At 40.6% G+C, this 21,056-nt stretch overlaps 1 protein-coding gene across 1 annotated transcript; it reads right to left on the bottom strand.

Moving 5' to 3' along the window:
* Positions 1-3,655: 3,655 nt before the first annotated feature.
* LOC147640012 (phenylalanine ammonia-lyase-like) lies at positions 3,656-6,383 on the bottom strand (the record flags this gene model as incomplete). The annotated part of the gene is made up of 5 exons (XM_086824363.1): positions 3,656-3,715; positions 3,988-4,083; positions 4,169-4,280; positions 4,341-4,417; positions 5,757-6,383. Coding segments are annotated over 5 exons (972 nt in total), but the record flags the coding sequence as incomplete, so codon positions are not given.
* Positions 6,384-21,056: the final 14,673 nt, after the last annotated feature.

The raw sequence follows: 21,056 nt of genomic DNA, 5'->3' as shown, positions 1-21,056 counted from the left end.
ATATATTCATGCTCCCCTGACTGAAAGTAAGTTGATTTTCTTCGGTGTCTCCTAGTGGTTGACATGGATGGCCCTCCAAGGTTTGCACTCAAAAACTCATGTAAGCGTGGCCCACCCCATAGCTTCACGACTTCAAAAATGGTCTTTGTTGATTCTGTGAATCTTTGACCCTTTTCGGATCTTAATGCATTCTTTGCAATGTCTTGAAGAAAGTCCCATAAAGCTGATTTGCCTCCAAATTTACCTTGCCTGCAAGCCTCAATGATGTTATTGCAAAATCGCCTCACATCCTTTCTATTAATGCTTTCATAGTTGGCCTCTTTCAAGGATCTGATTCTCACGGAAAGCACCACAATCTTTGCCTTCAACCACCATAAATTTCTACCTGCTTCTCGTAATTTCTTCTTGGTCCCAACTGAGACACTTTTCAGCTCTTCAATTCCAAGGTAATCTAGCCGCATTCCTTTGCCCGTTTGCCTTTCTCCTCTCTTCTCAATGGAAATACTCTCCCGATACACTCTCATGCGAAAATCACCACATGATGGAATTGTCTTGCAATGCTTGCATGTAAAACTTTGAAAAGGCATTCCAATGCTTGAGATACGAAGGCAATGTATATGCCTAAAGCATCCATCTACCATGTACTCCATATCTCCATCATGCAAAGATGCTTTTGTATATGGCTCACAAAACCACTCTCGTCCCATCTTTAGATCTTGTAGGAGAGGTTTTATATCAACCTCACGACCACCAACATGAATTGTATGCTGCCATAATCCCCAACACAAGATAGTAAGATTGGATGAAGGCAAGCATGATGTACCTGTGGGGATAGAAGGCGCTTTTGAACGCTCTTTTGTTGATGTGAGAAAAGCACCCAAGGTTTGTTGGCGTGGATCTTTGTCAAAATGCTTTTTAGGTCGCCCACAAGATCCAATCAAGAGTGAAGAAGACTGATGTGGTGTGGCCTTGCTCCATGCAATGGTGTGAGACTTTCCATTAATATGTTCCATTAGAATTGTTGGCAAATCTGAACCACGAGGACATAAGTGCAGCCACTTCCCATCATACTTACACACCACTCTGACAGTGCTTCTATCTTTGTAATCATGCAAGGTGGCTTCAACCAACTGAAAATCAGCCCCTACATGAAGAAACAAGATCTTGAGAGAAGAAAAGAAAAGAAAAATCAGCTGAAAATTAACACTAAAAAGAACAAGCAAAAATCCTTTAAAAAAAACCAATACAAGGGTCTGAAATTAGTGTCTTGCATGAGCTTAACAAAGGTGTTACATAAAGAAGATAATAGTTTGGTTGCAAAGAATTAAGAAATAAGTTGATGCTTACCTTCATGAGTGTTATTGAAATTATTCATCTCCTCGATAGCCGCCAAAATTGCCACCGCATCATCACAATCATCTTCTTTGTCCTTTGTACTACTTCCTTGAGTGTCTATTGCATCGATCTTTAGCCCTCGATTGGAAAGGTACCGTTTTGTATGGGATTGTCCTTGAAGAATGTGAAATCTTTTGAAGTTTGATAAGCATGAGTATGCGGTCTGCTTGCCTCCAGTCATTCCCGATCCATAAAAGCTTTTACATTCATCACACCAAATTCGAATCAAAGGCTTGTCATTGACATCTTCAGTTGTAAGCTGAAAATTGTCATCTCTAGGTGGATTTCTGTTCCTCAAATTCTTACGAGTCTTGTCACATTGGACCTCCCAAAGGTCAAGAGTTTCTTTTGGTAGTAAAGAACTCTTGAGCATGTTGACCTTGCTACCATGAACATTCTCACCCTCTTCCCTTGCATTCATGTCACTAGTTTCTAAGGCAACATTTAAGCTTCTACAAATGCGTTTTGCGGGCCCGCCACCATAAGCCATGCTTAAACACCTCTTTATGCCAACACTTTTGTTGCTCTCCACTTGCCAACGCTCTTCTTGTGTGGCATTCAATGTGCACACTCCATCATCATCTTCATCTTCAATAACAAACTCAAAAGATTCACTTACAATGCCATCTTGCACAATCTCTTTGCGTATGGCACTATAGGTGTAATCTCCCATCACTCTAACATAACCCAACAACTTCTTTTCACTATCCCCATGGTCAAACACCTTAATGCGAGCCTTGGATGCCATGAATGATCGATCCTACATTCAAAAGAACCATAAAAGAGAAAATATCAAACATTATGAGGGATGCCAATAAATAGTTTAATGGGCATAAAATATCTACAAGGTCTCTATTTATTGAAAAAATATGAACGAAAAATTAAAAGAAATTTCTTCTCTCTTGCAATAGGACCACACTCATTTTCTTTGATTTCAACCATAAAGCTTGAGAGAGCTTGCAAAAAATAAGGCAAATCTACTTTACTTGAGAGCTACATAAAATTCTATTGGAAAAAAATGCATGAGGATTACTACTAGATTGAATTCTTAGTAGATTTGGTGCAATGAGGAAGTTCTCATGGTCCAAATATCCCTGAATATGCATGCGAAGCTTGCCAATAAGAGGTGTGACCTTGACTTTCTTGCCAACAAATGCACTTTCGGCCTCAATCTCCGGTCCCATGTCACCCACACTAATGCCCAATGCTGTAGCCATTTCCAATGATATGAAGTTGTCCGTGGCACAATCATCAAACATAAATAATGCGGGCTGATCTTTGAGCTGTCCCCATGCCTTGCATACCATCCTATCCAAAGCATCATGGGCTGTCCCCCCTTGTACATGGGGCACCATATGCACATTAACCTTGGTTTCCTTTGCATCCTCTTTGCCTGCTTTCTTTGGGCATTGCCGGACCATGTGATCTTTACTACCACAAGAAAAGCACTTACCGTCACGTATATATTGCACCCTTTGTTCCGGAGTAAGTCCATAGTTAGGCCTTTTGTTGGGACGCTTCTTCTCTGAGGTACTTTCAGCTTTTGTAGCTCCCTTAACTTCATTGGAGTCCCTTTTAGGTGGCTGTCCAGCCTTATGCAGATTTCGGGGATGTCGGTGCTCTCTAAGCCCATGAGAAACCTGCAAAGATGAAGAATGAGGCTTGTAATGATCATCTCTAGAAGTAATGTTACCTTCATAGGCATGGCTATGCCTCCCATGTAAGGTAGAATCACGTCGGGATGTAATGGAAGGCTCCTGTTTGTGGACAGCAGATTTCAGCTTTGGAGAGGCTATCCTAGGCATGTCCACCCCAGTGGAGATCTCTTTATAACAAGCTCCCCATCCTCGCCCTGCAATACATCACCCTTGTCCACTAAGAATGAAAGAGCTAGCTCACGAGGTTTCAGCCCTGATCCACGAGCCAAAGCTTCAAAGTCTTGAAAGACGGTTGCCTCCTTTTTCTTTGCATCTAACACTTGTTGAATGTGTGGGTCCTCACGTAGGCTGGCCAATTCCATCTCCCTGGCATGGAGAAGCTCTCGCATACGCTGAATTTCAGCATTCATGGCACTTGGCTCTTGCTCTTGCTCCTGCATTTTCTCCTTGCCACGGGACGGCTGTCCCAACCATACATGATTACGGGCATAAGGCATCCGTCCACTTGCTTGTGTTCCACTGTAGTGCTCCTTTGAATTTGGCACTTCCTTGCTACTTGCTTGGCTAGCCATAATAAGAGTAAAGTCACTAATGGAGAGTGGTCAGGAAGCCTTTGGATCGTCTCCCAATGTAGAAAAAGGAAGATCCGTGCTCTGATACCACTGAAACGAGACCCAAGCAGGGGTCACCCCTTCCTGGACTCACTTCTCCAATTAGCACTTTAATATACACTCTTAAAAGACAATAGCACAAGACAAAATAGCAAAAAAGTAATTAACAACTCTGAGCATAGATAGATGACACCACACTGAGGCCGGAACGGCCGGCCCCCCCCCAAGGAATGATATTATTACTTGGGAGAATTTGTTACAAGTACATGGGCCCAAGGCCAGATTTCCAATAAGCAATGCACAATGAAAACAAAGTATCAAACCCGAATATGTTTGTTGATGCCGAGTGTGTAGTCATCAAGGGCTGCCCCGTCCATAGCACCTTCCAGAGTCACACTCCGCGTGCAACCCACCCGTCCCTGGCACTACGGATCACGTCGTGCCAGTCCTAGCGATGGGGCACTCTCACGGAGTTGACTCGGTGAATGGAAGAGGAGTCCAGACATAGGAGAGCAGGAGAATTCCTCGTTCTTCGCGATGAAAATCTTCTGGAGCCACCGTACAGCCAGTAGGAAGAGTGAAACAACCTGGGCCACTTGTAGGGAATGCGTATGACCTAAATCCACGCGGATAACCCCACTGGCCTGACCTGAATCACACGTGGGAGTGAAGAGACCTGTTGCTGGTCTGAATCACACGTGAATGCTTGTACTGACCTGAATCACACGGGGAAGTGAAGAGGGCTCCTGCTAGCTGTTTTGAGTACACACATGAGAGAAAAAGAGAGCTTTCCAGACCTGAATCCACGCGTGGAAGTGAAAAGAGAGAAGCTGTACCATTCAGTCCATGGGAAAAGGATTCCAAAGATTTTGTACGGCCAGAATCAACAGGTAATGATGATATTGTACTTCCTGTACCTGCTGTACCTACTGTACGACCAGAATCAGCAAGAAATGAGGACAATATACCTGCTGTACCTGCTGTGTGGTTCAGTCCTCAAACAATAGTTGGAATAGGAGCTGTACAACCTGTTTCATGAGAATAATGAGTGCTCCAGCTGCTGTACGGCCTGTTTTCTCAAAATCCCAGCAAGCAGTCGTGTTTTTCTCCTCACGAATGCAAGGGAGAGGGCTGGAAGTAAGGCGCCTTCTTCCCATGCAAAGGATTGGGTGTGGTAGGTGGGGTAGGTGGCCAACCCCCACCCCACATGCTATAAAAGGGTGCCCAGGCCAAAAGAGGGTGCCCACACTTATAAAGTGTCCACCTACTTTTAATGAAGTATGAAACCTGTAAGTTATAAGGCTTATAACTTAAAACTCTTATTAAAATAAGGATTTCCCACCTGTTCACACGCCACAAAACCTGTCAGAAGACAAGGCATTCCACGGCTCACGGGAGGGCGTCCCCGACCCCTGAGCTAGACACACATGTCAGGCATGCAAACGAAACCAGTTCACGCGAAAACATTTCAAAGGCAGGCAAACATGAGTGCACAATGCAACATTGTTAAAGGATAATCTCCGTTCATGTACTTGCACAATACTTGACATTTTCGGGCACAAGCAGGCCCACCGGAAAGTCAATTCCAGGTACACACACAGTGTACAATCCACCCGTCCCTTGCACTACGGATCACGCCGTGCCAGTCCTAGCGGTGGTAATCCAGAAACATACACCGTGTGCAATCCACCCATCCCTGGCACTACAAATCACGCCGTGCCAGTCCTAGCGATGGAGCACCACTACGGAGTATGCTCATCCAGAGCCCAAAGCTCACACAAGAAGATAAGAGGACCATTTGATAGCTCAATGGTGACAGCCATGAACATAAAGATGTTGCCACTCAGGTCATGAACCTAAAAACTCTAGTGAATAAAGTTATGACTGAAGATTAGAATGTTCCTAAATTCCTAGAGGCGTGGCGACTTCAACTGGATGAGACTACACTCTCGGGTGTCAATCTTCCTGAAAACATGCAGGCTATGTTGCTGCTTGCTGCCCTCCCGTCTTCATGGCAGCCCTTTATAACCACCCGAACCGCAGCTCATCTCTCCATACCTATTCTAATCCCTTCCATTATACACGAACATACAGCTTCCATGTAAGAGCTTCCATGGAGGATGTGTTCCATCATTGCAGCAGCTTCAATTTGGCCAGGGTGGTGCTTTAGCCTTTCTGTTAAAGGGTCTGTGTACTCAGGCTTCCCATTCATCACCTCACAAAACATAGCAGAAGTAACAACTGCTAGAAGACCTAGAACATGAGCATCAAAGCAAACCATGGAAGCTAAGCCAGCCCCTACTGCAGTCCCATTCACAATAGCAAGCCCTTCTTTAGGCTGCAATTCAAAGGGCTTCTCCAGACCAACACTCTTTAAAGCTTCAATGGCGCTCACTACCTTGCCATCAGCATTGATTGCCTTAGAATTAGGCCTTCCTGTGACAAGCCCTGCAAGGTAAGAGAGGGGGACAAGGTCTCCTGATGCAGTGATGGTCCCTCTCAGGGGCAGCAAGGGGGTAATGTTGGCATTCAAAAGCTTCTCAATGGCAGCAAGGATGTCCCATCTGATACCAGAATAGCCTTGCATCAGTGTATTGGTTCTCACCAAAACTGCAGCCCTAGAGGCTTCTACAGGGAGGACATTACCTTCACTCTTGCCAAATATCCCAGAATTCAAGAATCGGATGAGCTCCTTTTGCAGCTCAACACCTTGTGATGTTTAATTACCATCCACTCAATCATACAATAACTGTTAAATTCGGTAATAAAACACATCAAATTGCTGAGGGTATTGGTCGAGCCAAACAGCTCCGCAAGTTGCAGCAGCCCATAATCCAAGTTTAATGGAGAAGTTGAGCAAAGTACTCACAGAACTGAGCACCGAAAGCCGATAATTTCTTAAGCAAATGATGAGACGATGATTGAGCAAGGAGACCGTTACCTGTGGGAACGAGAGATGGAAAGCAGATGCCGGGACGAAGCGTCAAGCGAGGGCCTTTGCCTCGGAAATCAAGTCAAGACTAGTCTTCAATCGGGCTGCAGGGCCTGATACCTGTTCAGATACAGTGATATGTAGAGCTTCACTGCCTTGGATGAAGATCACACGGGGGAGTCGGGACTCTGAGCAGTGAGAGTGAGGTAGGAACTGAAAGAGAGAGAGAGAGAGAGAGAGAGAGAGAGAAAGGGAGTTCTGCAAATGGCCTCGCTGACTCCGCTCGTGCTATGTTAAGTGTTGCAAAACTAGCAAAAAATTTCTGGCAGGAAGCTTAGTCGCTATATTCAGAACAGAGTATACCACAGCCTGCTATATTCAGAACAGAGTATACCATCGCTCAGTCGATGCAATGCGTGCGCCTGACCTTGCACATCTCCGCGTGTTTGGTGCAACGGCGTATGCGCATGTCTCCACCTTAGACCTTAGAAATCTTCCGCTTACAACACCAATAAAACACTAAGGAGCTTTATTAAGCTTAGTTAGCCAACTTTATTAAGCTGCACAAAGATAGAGAAAGGGGGAAGCGGCGTCCAAAAGGAAGGAGGGAGTAGTAAAGAGAGAGCATCATTACGTGAGATGTTTCTTTATTGCTTCTTCTTTTATAGCAACTAATTTAAAACACTTTCAAATTTAAAAAACGTTAAATAGAGTGTGGAGCAAAAAAAGAACTTTAAAGTGTGGGGCCAAAAAACACTACTAGATTTGAACCCTCTACCTAGACCCCAACAAAATTATGTCATACCACTAGAATAGTACCCTACTTCTAAAGTTTTGTGAATAAAAACACTCCTTATTTTATTTTTCCCAGGCACAATTGTAATACCCCTCCTTTATTTTTAAAACTGTAAGTGAGATTTATATTAAAACCCATCCTTTTGAACGCACGTGCTACACCTACACGTCTATAAGGTGGAGGCCCCGGGGCTTACATCCAAAGTAAAAATTATGTGCACTCTTTATCCCTTTGTAACTAAATGGCATTTGTTGTTGAAATCTTTAATATAGTAGCCATAAGGTTTGAACCACACCTACAAACCCTACTCAATCATTTGCCTAACAAAAACTAGATTCTTTGTGATGTTGGGAGCATGAAGTACATCAACCAAGTATTTCATCTTGCCATCTTGCATAGACAATAGCACATTTCCTATGTGATGAGCAATAGGATGAACTATGTTGTCCCTCTTCTCTACTTAACCTGATCTTTCTAGATTCTTCATATCTCCAAACCACTCACCATGATAAGTCATGTGGTTAAAGGCAAGTGAACACACATACCATGTAGTCATTGAGTTGAACATGTGCCGCATAACAAGCAATTGCTCATATTTGTCTTAATCATGTTTGCTTGAAGATGCATAATTCATCTCCGACATGTCGTTTCGCATGTCATTTTGTTTCATGTGACATTCTACTTCTATGTGACTTGGTTTGCCACAATAATAGCAATCTCTGCCTGTTCTTGAGTCTTATCTTTGCCAATTACCTTGGACTCTCTAGCTTCCCCTTCCTTGAGACTGGCCTCTTTCATTTGTATATGCCTGGTATTGTTTGTGAATCATGAGATTTTTATTGTCCTTTATTCACCACCTTGGCCTTGACCACGACTGCTACCTGTGCTCTACATTAGGAGAAATATGGACTCTCCATTTTGCCCCTTAAGGAGTGAATAAAAAAAGATTGGCTTGACCAATGAGAGAGTTGGGATTCTAGATCCATGTAACATGGATCTTTTTGTCATGTCTTTGCCTAAATCTCTTAAGACAATAAAATAATAGAGTCCATATCTTAAAAAATAGAGAAAGGTTAGATTCCATACCTTTCATGTCAGATGTACATGGAAGTTTAAAAATCAAATTTTATTTTTTTTTCATTTTTTATGTTTAACTTTTTACTTTCCCTCCTTTTGCATTTCATTACCTTTTCATTTTCTCCCTTTTTTGGTGGAATTCAATTTCACCATATCTTCTGCAACTCTGGTTCTTTCTTCATGAAAATTTATAGTCATGTTGTTCTACACCATAGCTCTCTCCTCCTAAAATTTCATCTCATTTGGACAAAACTTCTGTGAGTTATGCCCGTTTTCTCACATGAACTTTCTCTTTTCTACACCACAGATAGCTATCTTGATGTGAAGTGGCTTCAAATTCTTGTGAGTAATTATCATATGTTTAGGGTTTGTCTAGATGTGAGTAATAATCATAGGTTTAGGATTTGTTTATATTTTCTCTTGATGTGTTGATGTTTATTTTCTCAAGAGCAAGGTTGTGAGTGAAAGATCCCTGCCCCCTCCATGCAACGGATTTGAGGGTGCTAGTAGCAACGGAAGTAGCACTTCTTGCGTGGGGCAGGATCCCTCACTCGGGCCCTCGCCCACAGATATCCAGACAAGAGACTAATCCCTTGGTTCTTCAAAAACCGAACCCGAAAAAACTTCTCCCTACTGGAAAGCACGGGCGATTCCTCCAAGATATTTGTACTCTAACGTAGTCAGGGTCATTACTGACCAAACTGATCCGACTGAACCTGTGAGTCACTTGGTAAAATCAAGGAAGAAACTTGCACTTGGATCATAGAAACCAATGCTTTTTTTCCCATTGAGAGGCACAGCCGTTGATTCTTTTTCCATAGAATAATTTCTATCTGGGATTTACTTCATCTATCGTACTATAACAGAATTGAGTCTCATTTTACGGATCCATCAGTCCAGCCTCTAACCCCATCCAGTTCCATGGGTTAGCCAACCGCCCAACCACTGTAGTGATGGGATCCAATTAGAAATCTGTTTAGGTTTTGTCCCGGGGACCAGGGAAAAGAGTTCCTAGGCCCCCTAACCGGATATTCATGAAAAGAGTTCCTAGGCCCCCTAACCGGATATTCATCAAATTTAACGCCAGTCACACCACTTACACACCCAATATGAAATTGCCTTTTTCACAGATTCAGCTATCTTTAAAACAATCATTTAATGAAACCATAGTGTCATTGATCATAATCCTCAAAATCTCCGGTTGAATCCTTATTTCCAATCATTCCTTCATCGGTGAACCTATGGCATCATTGGCAACCAGAACGCTTACCACCTGTCCACTCAGGGGTCTTTTCGATAGTTCCTAGCTCATAATAACCAGTAATATATTCACATATTAAAAATGGAATCTCCGTTGAAGATCAGCAAGATCAACCCCAGATCAACCAACGGATCCATATATAAGAGCCATGGACTCATCCGTTGGAGGACCAGCAAGGTCAATCAACCAGATCCATGCCTGAATTCACAAAACAACTCTTACTCCTTGTTCCAATATCTTCCCCGATGCACGTGTGGGTATCTTCGGCGATCCCCTAGAGCCCGAGCACCGTATGGTTAGCACCCTCTAGGATCCTTCGCAGGTGACCTAGCGCTTCACTCATAGGCCACTTCCTTGGTCCCTCATCCACCGTATCAGATGCTCACCATTTAAATCAAACCGAGGGGCTGGTCAAGACCTCGGCCGACTTTGCTACGTGAGACATCCTCCGTTGACTCTCCGTCAGCCGTTGTAACCTTATCAGGTAGGTCTCCGCGACCTCATTCTCAAGACGGTCAAAACGCTTCCCCAGCATTATTGACATAAAACAGTCATTTAAAAACAGGTCATAAATACAGTTTCTATAATGAACTCTCGTCTTTCACATTGTTCCACATCTGTCCACATTACTTAATCCATATCCAATTCATATATATTCCTATTCTCATCCAATCACATCATTTTTCATCCAATCACATCATTTTTCATCTCATAACATCTTTCCTCATTTACCCTCATCACATCTCATCCACTCGCATCAACCCATATTCACATCCCATCACACCTCATTCATTTACATCTATTTCAATTTACATCACACCTCATCACATTCATTTCACATCTCATCTCATTCATTCTTATCCCGATTCACATCACATCACATCTCATCCATTCACATCCCATATCATTAATTTACATCCGATTCATATGACATCACATCTCATTCACTCACATCCGGATTCACATCACATTGCATCTCATCCATTCACTCACATCGACATCACATCCTTTCACATACACATCCACATCCATTCTTTCACATACACATCCATATCCATTCTTCCACATCCACATCCACATCCACATCCACATCCACATCCATTCTTCCACATACACATCCACATCCATTCTTCAACATACACATCCACATTCATACTTCCACATACACATCCATATCCATTCTCCAACATACACATCCACATCCATTCTTCCACATATACATCCACATCCGTTCTTCCACATATACATCCACATCCGTTCTTCCACATACACATCCACATCCATACATACACATCCACATCCATTCTTCCACATACACATCCACATTCATACTTCCACATACACATCCACATCCATTCTTCCATATACACATCCACATCCACTCTTCCACATACACATCCACATCCCTTCTTCCACATACACATCCATATCCATACATACACATCCACATCCATTCTTCCACATACACATCCACATTCATACTTCCACATACACATACACATCCACATCCATTCTCCCACATACACATCCACATCCATTCCTTCCACATACACATCCACATCCATTCCTTCCACATACACATCCACATCCATTCTTCCACATACACATCCACATCCACTCTTCCATATACACATCCACATCTATTCTCATTACATCACATCTTATAACATCCTATTTTCATCTTATCACATCCATTCACATTCTATCACATCCCATACACATCTTATCGCATCCTATTTTCATCTTATCTCATCCATTCACATGCTATTCCCATTTAATACCTTTTTCTAGGTTGATCCCGATAATGAGACTTTTTCTAAATTTCTGCCAATTGCTTGGCCTAATTAAACGTTCTTTTTTTCGACGATTAGTTCCATATTCATTCTCAATTTCTTAAATGAATTAAATTCAATATTCCTCTTTTGGAATAGAAGAATTCATGGGATTTATAGAAATCAATTCTACTCATATTTTCACTTTTGATAAATAATCATAAATTGAATTATACTAAAATTTCCTCTTCTTCCCATTTAATTTCTTTATCATCAATTATTTCTCATAAAGTAATTTCATCTAAAATAAAATACCCATAAATTCAATATGCTAGGAATTTCTTTTTTCCCATCTAAATGATAGAATTCCAAATGTCATAGGAATTCCTCTTTTAACATTTAAATATTTCTCATATATAAAATAAACTTATCTATTGGACTAGTACATAAGCCTCATGCATGAGACTTATGCATTAGCCATATATGCATAAGGATGCATAAGCCTCATGCATGAGGCGTATACATAAGCTTTATGCATGAGTCTTATGAATAAGCCACATGCATGAGACTTGTGTACAAAAGCCTCATGCATAAGGCTCATGTATAAAGCTTATGCGCATGAGGCTTATGAGGCTTAGGCATTAGCGATAAGCCTCTATGCATAGCCTTTAGAGAGCTATGCATCTCTCAAGAGGTGGCCACATGCATGAGACATATGCATTAGCCATATGCATAAGCCTCATGTAGGAGGCCTATACATTAGCCATATGCATAAACCTCATGCATGTAGCTTTTGCAAACTGTTTATGAATGCCTAAAACTTATGAATGCATGTGGGTAGCTCCTAATGCATGTTGGGTGCTACCTAGGCATGTTGGTAGCACCAATGCATATACCGGTAGCTACCTAGGCATGCCGGTAGCTTCCAATGCATGCCAGTAGCTTCCACTGTAAAAAATAAACGATGCTTAGTAGCATGGCTTGCAAAAAGTTATCCCACTTCTTTTGCCACCACGTCGTTTTTATCTTTTGAATTTCTAAACTTGGTACTTTGAGTTTTTTGCAAGTTTATGTCTAATCTATCACTTCTACTTCTCCTACCCTATCCCCCTCCCATCCTGTCCTCCTCAAGCTCAAGTAAGGTGTGTCTTTTCTTTTCCTTTATCTCATATACAAACAAGCTCTCCATGAAATCTTTCTTGTGAGTATTTCTCTTCTCTTTCTTTTCTTTTTTTAAGTTTTTCTTTTTCCCTTCTTATTGAACCTTAACCTTAACCCTAAATTCTACATAGAAACCCTAATAAAGAGCTCTCTATCAAAGCTCTTTATTAGGATTTCAATGTAGAATCTAGGGTTAGGGCTAAGCTTCAATGAGAAGGGAAAAAAAGATTCAATAAGTTTTCTATGTTATGCAAAAGCTTTCATTAAGATTTCTATTAAGGTTAGGGTTTTGTATATGCTTTCTATTAGGGCTAAGATTAGGGTTATTAATGCTTTTTTAAAAAAAATTTGGTTTGATTTTGTAGGTTATCGACACATACAAGCCTCATAAGGTAAGAGATCTCTTTCTTGTATGTTTCCTCTCTTATGCTTTTATATGTTATGGGGTTTGTAAGGTTTTTTGCTTTTAAGATTAAGTTTTGATTTTGTAGGTTATCGACACATACAAGCCTCACAAGGTAAGAGATCTTTTTCTTATATGTTTCCTCTCTTATGCTTTTACATGTACAGGGTTTGTAAGTTATAGGGATTTTAAGATTAGGGTTTGTTATGTTTTCCATGCTTTATGGATAGCCTTTTGAGAGCTATGCTTCTCCCAAGAGGTAGCCATGTGCCTTAGCCTCATGCATGAGGCTAGGACATTAAGCTTATGCATGAGGCTAGTGCATAAGCCTCATGCATGAGACTTGTACATTAGCCCATACATGCATAAGGCCATATGCATAAGCCTCATGCATGAGGCTTATACATAAGATTTATGCATGACGCTCACATGCATGAGACTTGTACACAAAGCCTCATGCATAAGGCTTGTGTATAAAGCTTATGCATGAGGCTTAAGCATTAGCTATAAGCCTCTACGCATAGCCTTTAGAGAGCTGTGCATCTCTCAAGAGGTGGCCATATACATGAGACATATGCAAATGAGACATATGCATTAGCCATATGTATAAGCCTCATGCAAGAGACCTATACATTAGCCATATGCATAAACCTCATGCATATAGCTTTGCAAACAGTTTATGAATGCCTAAACTTATGAATGCATGCCGGTAGCTCCCAATGCATGGCGGATGCTACCTAGGCATGCCGGTAGCACACCCAATGCATACTGGTAGCTACCTAGGCATGCCGGTAGCACACCCAATGCATACTGGTAGCTACCTAGGCATGCCGATAGCTTCCAATGCATGCCAGTAGCTTCCACTGTAAAAAATAAATGCTGCTTAGTAGCATGTCCTGCAAAAAGTAATCCCACTTCTTTTGCCACCACGTCATTTTTATCTTTTGAATGTCCTAAACTTGGTACTTTGAGTTTTTTGCAGGTTTACATCTAATCTATCACTTCTACCCCTTCTACCCTATCTCCCCCTCCTACCCTATCCTCCTCAAGCTCAAGCAAGGTGTGTCTTCTCTTTTCCTTTATCTCATATACAAACAAGCTCTCCATGAAAGCTTTCTTGTGAGAGTATTTCCCTTCTCTTTCCTCTCCTTTTAAGTTTTTCTTTTCTTCTTTTCCCCTTCTTATTGAACCTTAACCTTAACCCTAAATTCTACATAGAAACCCTAATAAAGAGCTCTCCATCATCAAAGCTCTTTATTAGGGTTTCTATATAGAATCTAGGGTTAGGTTTGACCTTCAATGAGAAGGAAAAAAAAGATTCAATAAGTTTTAAGTTTTTCTTTTCTTCTTTTTCCCTTCTTATTGAACCTTAACCTTAACCCTAAATTCTACATAGAAATCCTAATAAAGAGCTCTCTATCATCAAAGCTCTTTATTAGGGTTTCTATGTAAAATCTAGGGTTAGGGTTAACCTTCAATGAGAAGGGAAAAAAAGATTCAATAAGTTTCTATGTTATGCAAAAGCTTTCATTAAGATTTTTATTAAGGTTAGGATTTTATATATGCTTTCTAAAAAAGATTCAATAAGTTTCTATGTTATGCAAAAGCTTTCATTAAGATTTCTATTAAGATTAGGGTTTTATATTTGCTTTCTATTAGGGCTAGGATTAGGATTATTAATACTTTCTTTTCTTAACTTGATTTGATTTTGTAGGTTATCGACACATACAAGCCTCACAAGGTAAGAGATCTCTTTCTTGTATGTTTCCTCTGTTATGCTTTTACATGTTACAGGGTTTGTAAGTTTTACGGCTTTTAAGATTAGGGTTTGTTATGTTTTCCATGCTCTATGGATAGCCTTTTGAGAGCTATGTTTCTCTCAAGAGGTAGCCATATGCCTTAGCCTCATCCATGAGACTAGGACATAAAGCTTATGCATGAGCTAGTGCATAAGCCTCATGCATGAGACTTATACATTAGCCATATATGCATAAGGCCATATGCATAAGACTCATATATGCATAAGGCCATATGCATGAGACTTATACATTAGCCATATGCATAAGACTCACGCATGAGGCTTATACATAAGCTTTATGCGCATGAGGCCGAGGGCTTATGCATAAGCCCTCGCGGGGTTCACCTAAAAATATGTAAGCATACCACGTGAGTTCAAATTAAGGGTTTTTTAATTTAAAATTCTAAGGTAAATTTACAAAAATACATTTACATAAGGGATTTTTTAAATCCATTTTGAAAAAAAAAACTCATCAATCCACAAAGAAAAAGGGGTTATTTTATTCATGAAAAATTTATAAGTAAGGGGTTTTTTAAATCCCTTGAAGGCATGTAATACATAGGGTTTCTCAGGTAGTGCACCCCCCGAGAATAAGCCACATGCATGAAACTTATGCATAAAGCCTCATGTATAAGGCTTATGCATAAGGCTTAGGCATTAGCCATAATCCTCTATGTATAGCCTTTAGAGAGCTATGCATCTCTCAAGTGGTTGCCATATGCGCATGAGACATATGCATTAGCCCTATGCATAAGCCTTATGCATGAGACCCATACAACAGCCATATGCATAAGCCTCATGTCACTTATGCATATGGTTATGAATGCCTAAAGCTTATGAATGCATGCCAGTAGCTTCCAATGTATGTCGGTAGCTCCCAATACATGTCGGGTGCTACCTAGGCATGCCGCTAGCATTCAATGCATGCTGGTAACTTTCAATGCACGTCGAGTGCTACCGGCATACACTAGGAGTTTCCAATGCATGCCGGCGGGTGCTACCTAGGCATGCCGGTGGCTTCCAATGCATGCCGATAGCTACCTAGGCATGTCGATAGCTTTCAATGCATGCTGGTATTTCCCAATGTATGTCGGGTAATACCGGCATGTACTAGGAGCTTCCAATGCATGTCGAGTTCTTCCTAGGCATGCCAGAATCTTCCAATGCATGTTGGGTGCTTCCTAGGCATGTCGGTAGCTTCCAATGCATATTGGTAGCTAGCTAGGCATGTCGATAGCTTCCAATGCATGCCAGTAGCTTCCAATGCATGCCGGTAGCTACCTAGGCATGTTAGTAGCTTCCAATGAATCCAGCATACCAATAGCTACCTAGGCATGCCGGTAGCTCCCAATGCATGTCGGGTGCTACCGGCATGCACTAGGAGATTCCAATGCATGTCGGGTGCTTCCTCGGCATGCCAGTAGTTTCCAATACATGCCGATAACTTCCAATATATGCTGGGGTGCTATCAACATGCACCGGTAGCTCCCAATACATGATGTTGTGGGTGTTGTCGGCATGCACTAGCACCCGACATGCACTAGGAGCTTCGTGCTATCAACATGCACCGGTAGCTCCCAATACATGATGTTGGGTGTTGTCGGCATGCACTAGCACCCGACATGCACTAGGAGCTTCCAATGCATGTTGGGTGCTTCCTCAGCATGCCAGTAGTTTCCAATACATGCCGATAGCTTCCAATACATGCTCGGGTGCTATCAACATGCATCGGTAGCTCCCAATACATGATGTTGGGTGTTGTTGGGATGCAGTAGGAGCTTCCAGTGCCATGTTGATAGCTATATGAGCTTCCAATGCCATGTCGATAGCTACCAACATGTGCAAGGAGCTCTCATGAATGTGCCGGGTACTAAGAGTTTTAAGTATGCATAACAATTTTAAGTATTTATGTTTATTCTTAGATAGATGGCAAATAACTTGTGATGCGATGTTACACGTGAAGAAGGAGTAGATATCCCAATAATCTTTATAAGTATATAGCCTAGAATTGCATCTTATCTTTTAAGAAAAGAAGGTCACCTTAAATAACAACATAAAATCAATGTTCATTTGTTTGTATGTCTATATCTTGAAGAAGTCGGCCTCCTCCCTATGCAAAATAAATATGATTTTGTATTAAATCGGGGTTTGGAAGCTCTCTTTGAAAGGGTGCAAGATAAAGGATGGATTGTTACTTCTAGAGAGAACATGCTTGGCAAGCATGTCCTCCAGAAGCATGGCAAGTAAGTACATTCCTAAACCCATAACCTCTTTGTTTTTTTTAAAAGTGACTTTTATTTGTATTAGTTTTATTATGTTTTAGGATCAAGCTACTACAAACCGTGTTACTACAAAATGATGGTGCAAATGTGCAAGCAAGAAGTAATGGAAATGTGAGAGAAGAGTGTGGAGCTGCAAGGGACAATAATAATCGAAATGCATGAAATGTGAGAGAAGAGTGTGGAGCTGCAAGGGACAATAATAATCGAAATGCATGAAATGTGGACCCCTCAATGCAGCCCCTTACTCCATAGATTTTCATTAGGTTTTATTTTGTATATGACCTCTTTTTCGGACTTACACTTATGTAATTTTGCCAAAAATAGAATTATGACATTTGCCAAGTATGAATTGCAATTGTCTTTTTTTTTTTGGTATTTGTAAAGTTTTACATTATATGTGTCAATGATGATGAGTAGGACTTGTACATGATGTATTGAAGATGTATTGAAGAAGTTTTACTATATCTATATTAAAAACAAAAAAGCTGGGGCAGATTGGGAAATCCTATGATGACTCACCAGCTACCCCAGCTTTTTTTAAACGTTACTGGATCGCTGCTCTACTGAGCAGCGCAACTTCACTCATCATCAATGCAATTTCGTTGCTAATAAGTAGAAAAAATAGTAGTGTAATTTCATTGTTGCTGGGAAATGAAATTACACTCAGTACATCACAAAATTTTTGTTTCTATTCTTGTTACTGAGTAGCGATCCCGTTGTGCAACAAAAATAGCAACGTTTCAAGTAGTGACATAGGCCCGACATCTCCATGCCCTTTCCCTTGGTGGTTGTCTCTTTCAACATATCTGAAAAGCTTCTTCACACTTTGTTGAAATATGGTGCCCATCATGTCATGTATGGGATACATATATGTGGGAGTAAGGAAGATGGAGCTTAGGATGTCATGAAATTAGAATGGATGAAGACTAAGGTTATTAGAGGATATGAATGAATGAATGTAAAATGGAGTCAATGGTCAAAAAGTAGGCACATGGATGGCACAAGGGTGCATAAAGCATGTGGATGAGAGCTATAAATGGATATATTAAACGTATTCTCTTAATGCAAAAACATGAGTATGTGATTAGCCCTGACATGTATCTTATTTATCTTCATTAGTATCAACATTATGCTCTAAGCATGACTTCTTCCATCTTTCATCCACCATATCTCTCACCTTCCTTAGTTATGCACTCATATTCTCCTCAAATCCACCTCAATTAACATGGTATCAGAACCAATGTCATTCCTCTAATCTCATTATCATTTCATAATATCATAATTAGCAAGATTAAATTTGTATTATTGAGTGAGCATCTCATCTTATCCATTAAAAACATGTGGCAAAAAACCACCCTATGGTGGAGGGCTTCCCATTTCCTATTCTATCTACCATTGGGAAAACCCTTTCGGATGAGATTGTAGAGGACCTCAGAGAGAGTCTGCGCCCCAAAGGAATCAAGTGATTACGCCAAGAAACACAGGATTTCATCGCTCTCTGCAACAGCAGTCATTTTTGGAAAAATTACAATGTCGGCGAGCTCGCATCAAATTGGGTGGAATCCATAGACCCCTGAGGGTTTTCAATGATGCTGAACCTATTGGTGAAGTGTGTTTTGCAAATGGTGTAGCGAAAGTTGAGATCCAGGCCTACACTTCTCTTCTCATTAAGGTTTTGTTAGGCTGACTAGTCCTTGATTAAAATTTGATTAATTCCAAGTATTAGTAGCTCAAGATCATCTTTGCCCATTGCTATTTCACTCTCTCAAAGCATTAAGCTTAAATGTGAGCACAACTACCTCAATTGATCACTCAAAGTTACCTATATTGTTTCCTGAGAGATTAGTGAGTCGTTAGTGATCACAATCTTGTTTAGTACCCAAATCTGAGCTACATTTGTTCAAATCATTGTAAGAGGATTGGACACTACAGATATTTAGTTAAAATCTCAAGAAGACCTTCCTCGTTAAGTCATGGCTACTCAAATCCTAGTGGAGAAATTTAGTGGTGGTGAAAAGTCATGTATCTACTCATGCAAAAGGAACTTTGGGGGGTAGTTAATAGAGATGATCTTGAGGAAGGGAGTGATAATGAATTCAAAGCATGGATAAAAAAGGATAGAAAATCCATGGCCATTATTGGATTAAGTCTTGGGGATAATATTAGTCACCACATCAGTAAAACAAAGAGCATGCCAATGAAGCTTGGGATGAGCTAGAGAAGGTATTTAGAGCCAGCGCAAAAAAATTAAAAATAAATGGGAAAATACAATTTTATGAGGTCTATATATATAGTTCAATTTCTCATTTGTTGAGCATGTATGTTAGATGAAAAGCAATATGACGCAACTTGTAGGTATCAAGGCAATTGTAGTCTTAATCAAGATCATGGCTCAAGAGTTCTCTTCTATGGTAATAACTCTTACTAATCTTCCAAATCTTACTCTTGAAAGTGTTGAACCCTCTTTATTTGAAAAAGGTAAGAAATTAAAAGATACACAACAAATCTCAACAAACAACAGGGAGACTGCATTCTTTAATAAATCCCATATCAAATGTAATCATTGTGGAAGAATGGGACATGTAATGGCTCAATGTCTTCATCGAAACAAGCCCAAGCTTGTATATGATGCATGTAGCAAGGTAGGCCACCTTGAGAAGAACAACTGGTCAAAGGAGAAGGTGGAATAAACTCATGAGAATACTCCACAAGAACACCTCTTCTAGGTGTGAGATGTTTCATATCTTATGTTGATGTCAACCTTGGGATTTGGCAACCCTTGGTGAAGATGAGCCCATCTGTATATGGATGTGATGATGTCTATGTTCATGTCCATGATGTCATGTTGATGTAATCACCTCTAGCCACCGCGATGATGTAGGCTAAGTGATGTATGTATGTGTCTCCATTAAGGAGGAACAAATGTCATGTCTATGTATGTCATGTTACCTTCTTAGGATGAGACCCATTTGGGCACCAAGGGGAGGGGTGTTGAAATATTGTGCCCATCATGTCATCTATGTATGGGGGAGAAAAGTAGATAGAGCTTAGGATGTCATGAAATTAGAATAGATGAAGACTAAGGTTATTAGAGGATATGAATGGATGAATGTAAAAGGGAGTCAAGGTCAAAAAGTAGGCACATGGAAAGTGCAAGGATACACAAGACATGTGGGCATTTATAAACACATGGATGGCACAAGGGTGCATGGAGCATGTGGATGAGAGCGCAATGTGAGGGCTATAAATGGATGTATCAAAGTCATTCTCTTAATGCAAAAATGTGAGTATGTTATTAGCCCTAACCTATATCTGGTTTATCTTCATTATTGTCAACATTATGCTGTAAGCATGACTTCTTCCATCTTTCATCCACCATAGCTCTTACCTTCCTTAGTTATACATGCTATATTTATGTATACACATGGATAGCTTTATCAAAGAGATAATTGTCTACATGCCTCTTAGGCATTTATAATTTAATGGAAATGAATAAGGATTTTCCTGAGGTTTTCTTCAAAAGTCTTATGTGTGGGAGAAGAGCAATGTTGAAGGATACATCATCGATTTAAAACTCTTTCTATTTATGTATAATGAAAGAAATTTGGGGCAATAAGTTACTGAGTTATGGCATTCAACTTAACCTATGTATGCAAAGCCTATAGCTCTGTTACCACCAGTAGTGCTATTAACATTTAAAACATTTTTAAATATGAGAGGAAGAAGACCCATGAGGGTGCTGGTGCCAGGCAGGTGCCAGGCAGTGGGCGCAAGGGACAGTAAGCCCTGAAACAGTTAAGACACTCTAGACAATTGGAAGGAGAACCAGTTGCTCAATTTGCTATTAAATTAAATCACTTATTTCTTAGGGAAAATCCCAGTATGTCAGAAGACATGAAGCTTTTCTTGT

This window comes from Cibotium barometz, chromosome 3 (assembly GCF_041138505.1).
Source record: "Cibotium barometz isolate CiBa-2024 chromosome 3, ASM4113850v1, whole genome shotgun sequence".
Classification (NCBI taxonomy): Eukaryota; Viridiplantae; Streptophyta; class Polypodiopsida; order Cyatheales; family Cibotiaceae; genus Cibotium; species Cibotium barometz.
This window is presented reverse-complemented; position numbering and strand designations above follow the sequence as displayed.